Source organism: Leptonychotes weddellii, unplaced genomic scaffold (genome assembly GCF_054177405.1).
Source record: "Leptonychotes weddellii isolate Sample4059 unplaced genomic scaffold, ASM5417740v2 HiC_scaffold_3813, whole genome shotgun sequence".
Classification (NCBI taxonomy): Eukaryota; Metazoa; Chordata; class Mammalia; order Carnivora; family Phocidae; genus Leptonychotes; species Leptonychotes weddellii.
Window position 1 is genome coordinate 1 of NW_027984861.1, and position 12,237 is coordinate 12,237.

General features: G+C 43.5%; 1 protein-coding gene across 1 annotated transcript; it reads left to right on the forward strand.

Annotated features, from left to right (window-relative positions):
* Positions 1–2,092: 2,092 nt before the first annotated feature.
* LOC145719320 (pumilio homolog 1-like) lies at positions 2,093–12,152 on the forward strand. Its single transcript, XM_081810816.1, has 5 exons — positions 2,093–2,549; positions 4,725–4,850; positions 6,242–6,363; positions 11,223–11,456; positions 11,679–12,152. The coding sequence occupies exons 1-5, from the start codon at positions 2,418–2,420 to the stop codon at positions 11,815–11,817; spliced, it is 753 nt and encodes a 250-aa protein (XP_081666942.1). The 5' UTR covers positions 2,093–2,417; the 3' UTR covers positions 11,818–12,152.
* Positions 12,153–12,237: the final 85 nt, after the last annotated feature.

Consider the following 12,237-nt stretch of genomic DNA (forward strand, 5'->3'; position numbering starts at 1 on the left):
TACGGACTCCAGTTCTGAGCCAGACGAGGGCCCCCTCCTTCACCCCCGCCTCCAGTTGGGAACACAGCACGACACAGCGAAACACTGCAGTGCTGGTGGAGGTGGCGGTGGAAGGCCGGGGGAGTCCAGAGTCCTTCCAGCCGTGAGGCTCGCGGATGCGCGGGTCAGGACGCTGCGGAAGGCCGAGGCCGTGTCGGAGACCATGGCGTTCGTGCAGCGCTCAGCACTGCAGGTGCGGCGGTGATGACGCGGTGTTGTATGTGAGGAGCGAGGAGCAGGGCAGAGCTGCTACTCTTTTTTTTCTTCTGATGTTCAGATCATTATCAGTTTTAATTTTCCGTGCGATTTTCATGGATGATAACTTCATGGTTGAATTTGTCCTCTTAAATTTTCTCGTTTCTTTTGAACATGGAAGTTTCTTACTCTTTTTTTTTTTACTATAATGCTCACTTGCTCAGAGAAAGCAGGAAGAATGTTACAGTTTCTCAATCTTTGCCCTCTTATGACTGTGATAAATTGTTGATTTAGTCTCCATCTTTTCAGATTTTACTGTTTTCTCTTTTCTGATTGGATGGCTACACTGTAGTAGTTTTTCACTTCCTTTCTCTCCCCCACGTTGTGCTTTTCTATCCTATATTTCTGTGTGTTCTTTTCTGGTCTGGTTTCTTTGTCTACCTTGTTCTGGGCCTGGTATGATTCTTCCTCTTGTGGGTAGTTTACTGTTTTCTAGATGGAAGTTTATTATTTTAGGTGAAATTAACTCCTCTCCAGTGGAGTTTTTACCTCTTTGGGCTCCAGAACATATGCAAGGAAGCCACCTCCCCTTTATTTTGATTAAAAGTGTTCCAGTCTTTCTCTTTATATATACTATCATTCTCCACTTACCATTCCGATAATTATATTTCCAGAATAAATGTTCTTCCTGACATTTGATTAATTGCTTTAGGAAACTTTCCTGAGTCTGTTGCCGTTGGCTTGTTTAGTCCCTGGCATTGTAATCCAGAATTTCTTTAATGGGATAATCTCTTAGTTGCTTTGACATATTCCACATCTCAGAGATTTATGACATTGTTCTCATAAACGTCACCATTATGGAGTGGCTTGTAGTTTCCACCATAAATACATACTCAGCACAAGGGAACAAATAGACAGAGATTGGATACAGCAAGGAGATTGGGCAGCAGGTGCCAGAGCCCGGCCATGGTGCAGGTATTCAGATTTAAGAAAGGGATCTCAACATCTCTTCCTGTACCCTTGTCACCTCCACTCATTCCCTACGTGCACATACTCGCTCACACTCTGAATCTCCCACAACTCCAGTGTCTAGTCTTCTGTATTCGCTGAGTTTCTCGTACACACACATGCCTCAAGCACTTGCCCAACTCCACATCTGGTCTTCTGTATTCCCTGAGAGTACTGTTCCTGCTGTCCTTGCTGTCACTGGCCTGGTGGAAAGATCACGTTGGAGTTCCAGACCAGGGTTAGAATTCTGGGTCAGTCGCTATCTACAGTCTTGATCACGTTGGTTACTTACTCCCTCTCTCAGTCACCTCCCTCATCCATGTGGGTAGAGGGTGTGTCCAGGGTAATATATAGCTGGCTGACAGGTGCTTTACTGACCCACATTGTTTTACCACACAGGGACCAGATTGCTTGGGTTTGAATCTTGGCAGTGTAGGTCTGTGATTTTAGCAGTCGGATAATTTGTCTGTGCCTTGGTTTCCTCATCTATAATAGTGTCCAGTGCATAGGATTATTATGAGGATTCACTGAGTCATAACATGTTAAGCACTTACAGATATGCCTAGCTTATCGTAAGCTGTAGATTGACTCTTCTCATTATTAATAACATGTACCTTACAGGGTTGTCATGTTAGAACATGATAGATTATACGTGAAATTCTCTAGGACAGTGTATGTCATACAGGTTTGTATAGATGTCTACATTTTTAAAAAATCTGAGGTCTTTTGCAAGTTAGAGAACTTTTTTTTTAAAGATTTTATTTATTTTCTGACAGAGACACAGCGAGAGAGGGAACACAAGCAGGGGGAGTGGGGGAGGGAGAAGCAGGCTTCCCGCTGAGCAGGGAGCCCGATGCGGGGCTCGATCCCAGGACCCTGGGATCAGGACCTGAGCCGAAGGCAGACGCTTAACGACTGAGCCACCCAGGGGCCCCGGGAACTTTTTTTAAAGATGGGTTGCTGTTACAGGAAATTTGCTAATCCACGGAAACCCTGCAGTCCTCACTTGGTGCTGCTGTGTTGTTGTCATGTTGCCACGGCAGTGTGCTCCCACTTCATCATCATAGATTCCCTGCCTCGTGCTTTGTGTTGGGTAAGGAGACTGTTCATTTTCCAGGTGTTTGGCTTGCTGTGATTCTGGTGGTGCTTTCTTTCCTGTCTCCTAATAGAACGAGATGGTTCGGGAGCTAGACGGCCACGTCCTGAAGTGTGTGAAAGACCAGAATGGTAATCATGTGGTTCAGAAATGCATCGAATGTGTGCAGCCCCAGTCTTTGCAGTTTATCATTGATGCGTTTAAGGGGCAGGTAAGTGACTTAAGAAAGAAACAAAGGAAACAAGTGTTTGGGTGTTTCCACCATGAGCAGAGAACAGGGTAGCATTTGTGGGGTGTCCCCACGTGGCCACACCACCAGAGATAGCTTCTAGTTTCTCCTATTTACCTGTATGTCGTAAGAGCCTCTATGCTCTTAGCACCAGCTTCCAAGCAGAGCTGATATTTTCTTAGACCATTTTCCCAGAACTGCCCCTTAATTAGCTATTATCATTAATTTCTCTTTCCTAAAACATCGTCCTCACACCCTCCTAAGCTGTGTGGAACAAAGAGAGTAAAACACACACCTCCTTCTTGGGTCTGTGAAATTGTTTTTTGATACCAAGTAGATTTTTAGGTGCAGTCACGTGTACTGCTAAGCCTAGATTGAAATGGGATTTTAGAGTTGTTTAGGCTTTGGGGTTTGCTCAATTATGGCAAGCAGTGAGGAGATTGCAGGCGTTAACTTAGGGGGTTGTTTGGGTTTTCTGAGTTAATGAAAAAAAAAGTGGATCTTTAGGATCTTACATTTATCAAAATAGACAACAAGGAAAGTAAAAGGATTAAACTGCCAAAGAGGAGAGAATACTTTCAAGACGAAATCACCAAAAACTAATAACGAACATATAAAGAACTCCTGTAAATCAAAAAGTAGAGTACAAATTAGTGCAAAAATGACCACAAGCACTAACAGACAAAAGAAACACAAATTGCCAGTAGACATAAGACAAAATAATTCCATTAGTAATCAGGAAGATGCATAATAAGGGCACAGATTATAGACCACTGTTTCCCCACTGGTCGGCCGCTGTGTCCTGGCAATATTGTGGGATCCGGTCACTATTGGTGGGAATAGACATTAGCACAGCCGTTTGGAAAATCATTTTGCATCATCTTTCAAAGTCTAACATTTATATTTCCTGTGACCCAGCATTCCTAGCCTAGGTGTGTATCTGGTGGAACATCTACACGTGGGTACTAGGAGACATATTTCGACATGTTGAAAGCAGCCTTATTCTCCTAGGAAAGACTAACTAATCTAGATGTCGGTCAGAGAGGGTTAGAAATTAAAGTAACAAACTCAGGTACTTGCCCAGCAGAAGCTCCACAGTATGAGTGAAATAAGTTAATTCGTTATAGACTGCGAGTTTTTAGCATTTTTATAAAATGGGGAAGAACCGTACTTTATACCGTGGAAGTACACTGTTGTACACATACAGCTACACATAAAAAACTACATAAAAAGCACTTAGTGTGCTGACACTTGGTCAATATCTAGCAAGTGTGAGCTGTTGTTACTGTTCTTATTATTCCTGTGATGATTCTTTTTTTTAAGATTATTTATTTGAGAGAGAGAGCGAGTAAGTGCACGGGGGAGGGGCAGAGGGAGACAATCTTCAAGCAGACTCATGAGATCATGGCCTGAGCTGAAACCAAGAGTCGGATGCTCAGCCGAATGAGCCACCCAGGTGCCCCCTGTGATTACTCTTAATAACAGACTTGAGGTGCAGGTTACTCCATGTCATTCTTGCTAGGAAGGCCAGAACTGAGATTGGGTGGTCCAGAGCTGAAGCCCATGTGCTTATCTTCTCCAGACCCAAGAAAAGAGGAAGCTTTTCTTATTGCTGGAAAACACCCTAATTAAATTTAGAAGATTGCAGCACGGTTAGGTGAAAGCATTTAGGATTTGATTCCAGCCATTTCTTTTTCTATTTTTAACCCTGTTCTTCGACACTGTGGACTCTTAACTGTGTTTTTTATGACCTCAAATAATTCTGTCGGTTCTAGGCTTCTTGGAAAAGTCCTTTTCAGGTCTGAATTTATGTACATCTCTAAATTCTTAGTATAGTTATGAAACGGGTTTACACATACGCATACATACACACCTTGTTCTTTGTAGAGAGAACTCAAATGTGCCATATTTATAATTTGGGCTTTTGAGTCAGACTAGGACATAATATCCTGGCTTTGTCAGTTACTGTCTGTATGACTGCAAGCACACTGTAGAAACTTCTAGGAGCTTCAGAGTTCTCTTCTGTATGCTGAGAATACTCATCACTCACTCTCTCTCTGAGTCTTTGGGAAGATGAATAATGTGTATGAACGACACCGAGGCACGGAAAGTGGCAGCTGTCATTTTTGGCTTTGTTGTTTGTGTTGTCTGCCCTAGGTCTTTGCTTTGTCCACACATCCTTACGGCTGCCGAGTGATTCAGAGGATCCTGGAGCACTGTCTCCCTGACCAGACACTCCCTATCCTAGAGGAGCTTCACCAGCACACAGAGCAGCTTGTACAGGTAGTGGAGTTGCGAGTAGAGTAACCGCAAACACCTGTGGGCTCGTGCAGGCCCAGAGCTTGTGTGTTTTCTCAGCACAGGTGTCCGTTCCCGAAGAGTTCGTGTTCATGTGTTTAAAATGCCCACTGAAGCTTTGGGGCAAGTTCTCGTTTCTACCATCCTGGTTTGTGCTTTCTGAATACGGGTGATGAAGGGAGCCCCGGCCTTGGAGGGAAGTGCGCTGCCTGCCAGCCTTCTGTTCCTCTGTCGTAGCCTGGCCAGCCACGTCCCCTCAGGCGGGCCACTTCATCTCTCTGGGTCTCAACTTCATCATTTCAAATGAACTTAGTGGATTAGGTGACTTCTTTTAGCTTTGATACTTTCTTTTGCTTCTGCCACTAAAAATTTCTCCCCCATCACAGTAACCAGTGGAATACTTTCTATGTGTAGTATTTTTGTACCGAAGCAGCATTTTTGTTGGAGTTTGTGGTTTGTTTTGGGGGGATGTGTGAGGTTATTAGTGTATTAAATCCTCATTGTAGAAAAAAATTGGAAGTGCAGAAAGCAGCAACAAAAGAAATCATCCATAATCCTACCATCCAGAAGCAAACACATTTGGCCTTTGCACTTGTTTTTAAAAATATTATTTGTACATTCTTAATTTTTCCCATCTTACAAATAAATACTTTTGCCTCCTTGTACACATTTATTCTCTCCAATACCTTTAACCTTAGATGAGTGAATATATCTATTGTATGCTTGTGATGTTATTTAATTAGGTATTGTCTGTTTTGTTGGACATAAACAGTGTTTCCCATTTTTCTTAGAGATAAACTTCTGTTTGAGAGAAAAATAGCTCTTTTTTTTTTTTTTTTAAAGATTTTATTTATTTGTCAGAGAGAGAGCACAAGCAGGGGGAGCGGCAGAGGCAGAGGGAGCAGCAGACTCCCCACTGAGCAGAGAGCCTGACACGGGGCTCAATCCCAGGACCCTGGGATCATGACCTGAGCCGAAGGCAGACGCTTAACCGACTGAGCCACCCAGGTGTCCCAGAAAAATAGCTCTTTATTCCCACCTGCGCCTTCCTTTCTTTGTTTCTTTGTTGTTGTTGTTGTTTTTAAACGAGAGGAGGCCTACTCTTTTGTGTCTAGTAGCTTATGAAGGAAGAACCCAAAAAAGACCTTTGGGCATAAATATAGAGAGAAATATTCCATCATCTGGTAATATGTTCCTTTTTTGTAACCACAGGGAAAAATTATCACTCCCTATCCAATTCTTAAGTGTTCATTAGTATTCAGGTAAGCCATCGTGGTGCTATCGGAAGGTAGGTAGGTGTTGAGTAGATGTAAGGATTTAGGTAATTCACAGAACTCATTTTTACATAAATTTTATTTCTGTTGTTTCTCAAATAGGATCAATATGGAAATTATGTAATCCAGCATGTATTGGAGCACGGTCGTCCTGAGGATAAAAGTAAAATTGTAGCAGAAATCCGAGGCAATGTACTTGTATTGAGTCAGCACAAATTTGCAAGGTGCGTGCTTTGAATCACATGGACTCCGTTTTCCAGAAAAGATGATAAAATAGTATTTCAAGTCTAGAGAGAAAGAAAGAATTTTCATTCTCTTTTTTTAAATGTTTATTTTTCTCAAAGTATACACAGCTTAAAAAGTCAAATGGTTCTACTATAAAGTATAAAATAAAGCAGGTCCCTTAAGGCCTCCTCACTCCCCACTTTGAAATCTGGGGATTATGTTTCTGGAGAACTTAAATCTTACACTTTGGTGAACTGGACATTTTATTCACTTTATTTGTTCGCAATTGTGAGGTGTTCTTTACTCGGTTTCCTCTCTGGTGCCAAAATTAGCGTGCCATCTCTACGTATACAGTATTCTTAGAGTCTCTTTTCCAGTCTTTGTATTGTGTTAGCTCAAGAATAAAATGCACTAGTTATCTCCAGATTTGGAAAGGTGTTTTAGGTGACTTATGATTATTAGCAGTGGTTGGAGAAGAAATTGATGGCCTTTCCAAGGGATTAGCGGTATGGTCTTTCTAAGTGGAATGTGTGTACCCTACAGCACACAATATAGTAATTTGTATTTTGGGAATATTTTTCTTATTCCCAAATAAGAATTCTTAGAATAGATTGCAAAGCAGGTATGACTCTATGGCCTTGATTGTTCATCTCTAAGTTTTGAAATTTTGTAACATTGCAGCATGGAAAAGAGAGAAAAGAAATAAAAATATAGATAATAATAACTCATAGATCCATGAATAAAATAAAAACTCATAGATCCATAAATCCATAGATCCATAAATTAAAAAAAATAAAATAAAAACTCATAGATCCAGCATCTCAGTAGCCTGACCACATCAGGGTCTCTGTGACCTTGTATTGTCTTTTTTTTGACATTTGGCAGGACCAGGGAAGTAGGGGCAGAATCTCTTAGAATTCTTCCTTGGGTCACTGTCCTCTGTTTACTTTTTTTTTTTTTTTTCAGTGTATTTAATATCTCATTCTTAGGTGTAAGTATTAATATTACAATAGACTTGTGGTCCGGTAATGACTGAGTAGCTACTTTGGGCCTAATCCTCCCACAGATAACAACTATAAATTGTGTACAAAATGCCAAAAACCTTCCTGAAGGCATTAAGCCATTAAGAGAGTGGCCAAGAGTAGGTAGATATCAGAAGGGATTGGGGGACGGGAGGCTTGTTGATACTTGGAAGGAGGTAATTGCACTGGGGAAATCTCCCTGTCCCTCTCCGCCTCCCCTTTTAATTTTTCTTTTTGTATTGAGTTGTATTGAGATATAATTGACGAATGACATTATGTAAGTTTGACGTGTGTAATACGTTGGTTTGATATATTTATATATTGCAGTATGATGACTACAGTAGCATTAGCTAACAGCTTTATCATGTCATTATTACTTCTTTTTTATGTTGAGAACACCATTAAGATCTAGTCTCTTAATGACTTTTTATAATGATAGGAAACTTCCCAGTTTTAATCGGCTTTTAGCCTGTAGGCAGTTCCCATTCTGCTCCATGCTGGGCTTCTAAAGTTGGGATAAAAAAATCTCCAGTGTTCCCAGAAGGCAGAGTTAGGGACAACCATGTCAATGAGAGTGACAAAGCGACAGGGCAGAAATCCTGGAAAGGAAGAGAAGGTGGGGGGGGGGGCGGCGCGGAAGCCCACATTTAAACTTCCCAAAAATCTGCTTGACTCCTGAACCACATTTGCATAAGGCAAACTTGAGGCAGCCCAGCTAAGGGTGAAAGAACTGAGATTCCTCTTGCAGGGGAGGTTTGCAGTTTGAGTTCAGCCAAGTTACTTGCACTGAATAAAGGAGTGGGGGAAGTAATATCCTTGGGGGAATGTAACAGAACTCAGTTTCTATTGTGTATCATTCATTATGTCTAGAAAGCAGGAAAATGTAATATGGCCTATAGTCAAAAAAAAAAAAGAAAAAAACAGAAAAAAACCCAGCTAGTTCCAGACCTCCCTGATATTGGAGTTAGCAGAGAATGATTATAAAGCACCTATTTTAATTATAGTCAAAGATGTAAAGGAAGATATGATCATAATGAATGAAAAGATGTTAGTAGAGAATTAGAAGCTTTATTATAAAAAGAATAAAATGGAAATTCTAGAATAGAAAAATAAGTCCTCTGAAATAGAATTCGCTGTGTGGCCTTAACAACAGCAGATTAGAGATAACACAAGAAAGAGCTGATACATTTGGACATAGATCAATAGAAATAAAATAGATTAGTGACTTACAGTTTTGATGGTGACCCAAAATAAAAAGTAAAAGTTTCATTGACTTTGCACACACACACACACACACATACATGCATACACGTGTAACTGAAACTGTGTTGTCCATGATTAATTCTGATACTTACTGTTCTGTTTCATTTTTTTTTTTTTTTTAAAAGAAAAAGCTGGTCACAAATTACTAAGTTGATCTCACCACCCACAAATGGGCTGGGAACTGTAGTTTCAGAATGCCTAGAATAAACTTTAAAGACTGCAACACTCTCGATCATGTATTAAGGTGGAAGTCTTTGGCCAAGTGGGATCCCATGGTGGTAGCTGATTTACCTGCTTGCTTTCTTGGAAGACAGGTCAGTGTTGAGGATTGAGTCCTGTACACAGAAGAATGAGTGTCCTGTCCCCAATCCAGTTTAGTAGGAAGTCCTGACTAGTTTCTAGGGGATGCAGGCCTGGAGTGGATGAAGGTACAATCCAGCCAAGCAGTCCTGAAAATTGATGAATTCTTTGCCTGAACATTTGGAGATCATGACAGACTTTGTCCTCTCTGAACGGGATCAGTAATATCTTAAGTCCCTTTTCTGCTAAGGGAGAAGCCGATGGCTATTAGATTCACTTCCACAGTGCTACACTTTGAGCTCACACTAGAACAGTACTGTATAGTAGTTAGTGCTGTAGAAGGAAGGTGGGGAAAGAAATTTTTCTACGATGCTGTGTCAAAGGGAGAGGCTGTTGTCTTAATTAGACTTGATTGATTAGGTCACCAGACTTGACAGACACTGTATTTTTTTTTTAAGATTTTATTTATTTGACAGAGAGAGAGAGACAGTGAGAGAGGGAACACAAGCAGGGGGAGTGGGAGAAGGAGAAGCAGGCTTCCCGCTGAGCAGGGAGCCCGAGGTGGGGCTTGATTCCAGGACCCTGGGATCATGACCTGAGCCGAAGGCAGATGCTTAACGACTGAGCCACCCCGGCACCCCAGACACTGTGTATCTTAAAGTTTGAAGAAATGACCGGTAGGATGGTATTTTTTAAAATTTTATTAAGAATTTTGTTTTCTTTTCCTTCCTTCCTTCCTATTTATTTATTTATTTATTTGAGAGAGAGAAAGAGAAAGCATGCACGCACTGGGATGGGGAGGAGCAGAGGGAGAGGGAGAATCCCAAGCAGACTCCATGCCGAGCGCAGGGCCCAATCCCACGACCCCCAAGATCACAACCTGAGCTGAAACCAAGACCTGGACGCCCAACCAACTGAGCCACCCAGGCTCCCTGAGAATTTTGTTTTCCAAATAAAAGCTCAGTGTGCACAGTGAGCTAATACTGAGAGCTCTGTGGAACAGCATCCTCTTACAGTGTAAGAACTTGTGGAGGAGGGAATTATTCTGGTGATAGTTCCTGGACTATTCAGATATCCGGAGGGCTGGCCTCTGGAAGGAGTAAGAGTCCCTGCATTAAGGTGCTCCTGACATAGGTATACATGTCCTTTTTCAGTCCCTGAAGGCAAAATTAAGATGAATGGGTGAAATTTGAGGGGAGAGCATGTTTTGCTTCAGTATGTAGAGAAGACTGTTTCATAGCCCTTCGCCCGTGTGGTAGGTTGCCCTAGAAAGTAATTACTTCCGGATGATGAGAAATTCCCAAGCAGACGCTAAGTGGCCATCTTTCAGGACTGTCACAGAAGAGCTTCCTGCATTAGCTAGGTCTGGACTCTTAAGTTCCTTTTCTCTGTGAGAGTTCTGTGACCCACAGCAGCTCTTCCCCCAGTCACAAACTCTGTGCGAAGCCCTCAGCTGCACACCGACCCAGCAGATGCCCTCCTTGCCAGCTCCAGCGATACAGAGAATACATATTATTCTTGGACATCACACAACTTCCTCATACCCACAGAGCCACAGGTGCATAGTGGTGTCGGACTTAATCACTCCGAGATGGTATAGACCCATTAGCACAGCCGTGTGTAATTAAATCGCCCTCTCTGGCCCCCCTGGATTTAGTGTAGCCACAGTCCTGTCTTCCTTTCCCAAGGCGATGTATTTGAGAAGTGCTCAGAAATGCCGGCAGGCCCGTAGGGTGGTTCTTGTTCTTAGACTCTGAAGAGGCAGCAGCAGGCTGCTGAATGAGTGCTGTGGTTCCTGCTTAACACCCTCCTTGACTGAGCGTGCAGGGCCTCCTCTCCTGGGGGCCGCTCTTTGTGGTGGGCACTAGAGATAGAGACATAAGGAAGGCTTGTTCCTGACCTCCGTACACTTAGAAAGGAGAGGATTCATGGATTTTGGTTGTGTGTTGAAATTATAATCATTAACAAGTGCGGCTATTAAGCTGTCACGTGAGCCTCATATGTGAGTCCCTTCGCTTACCTGGGTTTGGTACCCTCACCTGTGAGAAGGTTGGGCCTGCTCTTCCCCCGAGACCTGGTGTCAGCCACGGTTCACCTTGGCAGCCACAGATGGCAAAGGGGGAGACTCATAGAGCCAGACAGTTGGTGAATTGATCTTCCAAAAATGTCAGGCTCTCTTTTGCTGCTGACTGTGAGTCAGCACAGAGACCAAACAAACACAGCCTAACAAGGTCTTTGTTCTAAGAGTTGTCCCTGGATTTGTCTCATTACAGCAATGTTGTGGAGAAGTGTGTCACTCATGCCTCCCGTACGGAGCGTGCTGTGCTTATCGATGAGGTATGCACCATGAATGACGGTCCCCACAGTGCCTTATACACCATGATGAAGGACCAGTATGCCAACTATGTGGTCCAGAAGATGATCGATGTGGCAGAGCCAGCCCAGCGGAAGATCGTCATGCATAAGGTAGGCCAGGTTGGGCAGATCTCACTTAGAAAGGGTGCAAGGCCTGGGGCGCCTGGGTGGCTCAGTCGTTAAGCGTCTGCCTTCGGCTCAGGTCATGATCCCAGGTCCTGGGATCGAGCCCCGCATTGGGCTCCCTGCTCCGCGGGAAGCCTGCTTCTCCCTCTCCCACTCCCCCTGCTTGTGTTCCCTCTCTCGCTGTGTCTCTCTCTCTGTCAAATAAATAAATAAAATCTTTAAAAAAAAAAAAAAAGAAAGGGTGCAAGGCCTGAGGTTCTTAACATTTCTGAAATGCAAATGAAGGTAGACAGCTTGCTTCTTTTTGTGGAGTTTGTCGCTGGACTAGGTCTCATGCTGTGCTCCTGTTTCCTTTTATCTAGAGTGGCCATTGTCTTCATGTTTTAGTAGCTCACTGGTGTGAAAGAGTCTTAAACTCCGGTCTTTGTGGGGGATTTCTGTCTGTGCTCCTCAGGGCAGGCTTCTGCCCCTCTGCTCCTGGGAGGCCAGCTCTCAGTCCCGCAAATCAGCCTGCTTGCCTTATTTCCTTTCCTCTTTCCTCTCATTCATCCCCCCCGCCTCCCCACTTTCACCGAGAGAGTGCCTGCCCGGTGCCTGGCCTGGTGCCCACTCTGTGTCAGGCACCAGCGCAGACACGACGCAGATCGGTCCCTGCCCACAGAGCACCGGGGGAGGGGGGAAGAGCATTGGAAAGGGCTGGTGAGCACGTGAGAGCCCATGCTCGCGGCTTCGTGGGAGGCTCTGCGGGAGGGAAGTCCAGGCTGAGGACGAGTGAGGAGAACAGGGGCGGAAATCTGAACTGTTAGG

Excerpts from the sequence above, each read along its gene's own strand:
- LOC145719320 (XM_081810816.1), top strand. The coding sequence starts at position 2,418 with ATGGTTCGGGAGCTAGACGGCCACGTCCTGAAGTGTGTGAAAGACCAG. Across the intron at positions 6,364-11,222 it reads AGTCAGCACAAATTTGCAAG|CAATGTTGTGGAGAAGTGTG; the intron begins GTGCGTGCTTTG and ends GTCTCATTACAG. Across the intron at positions 11,457-11,678 it reads TCACTTAGAAAGGGTGCAAG|GCCTGAGGTTCTTAACATTT; the intron begins GCCTGGGGCGCC and ends AAAGGGTGCAAG.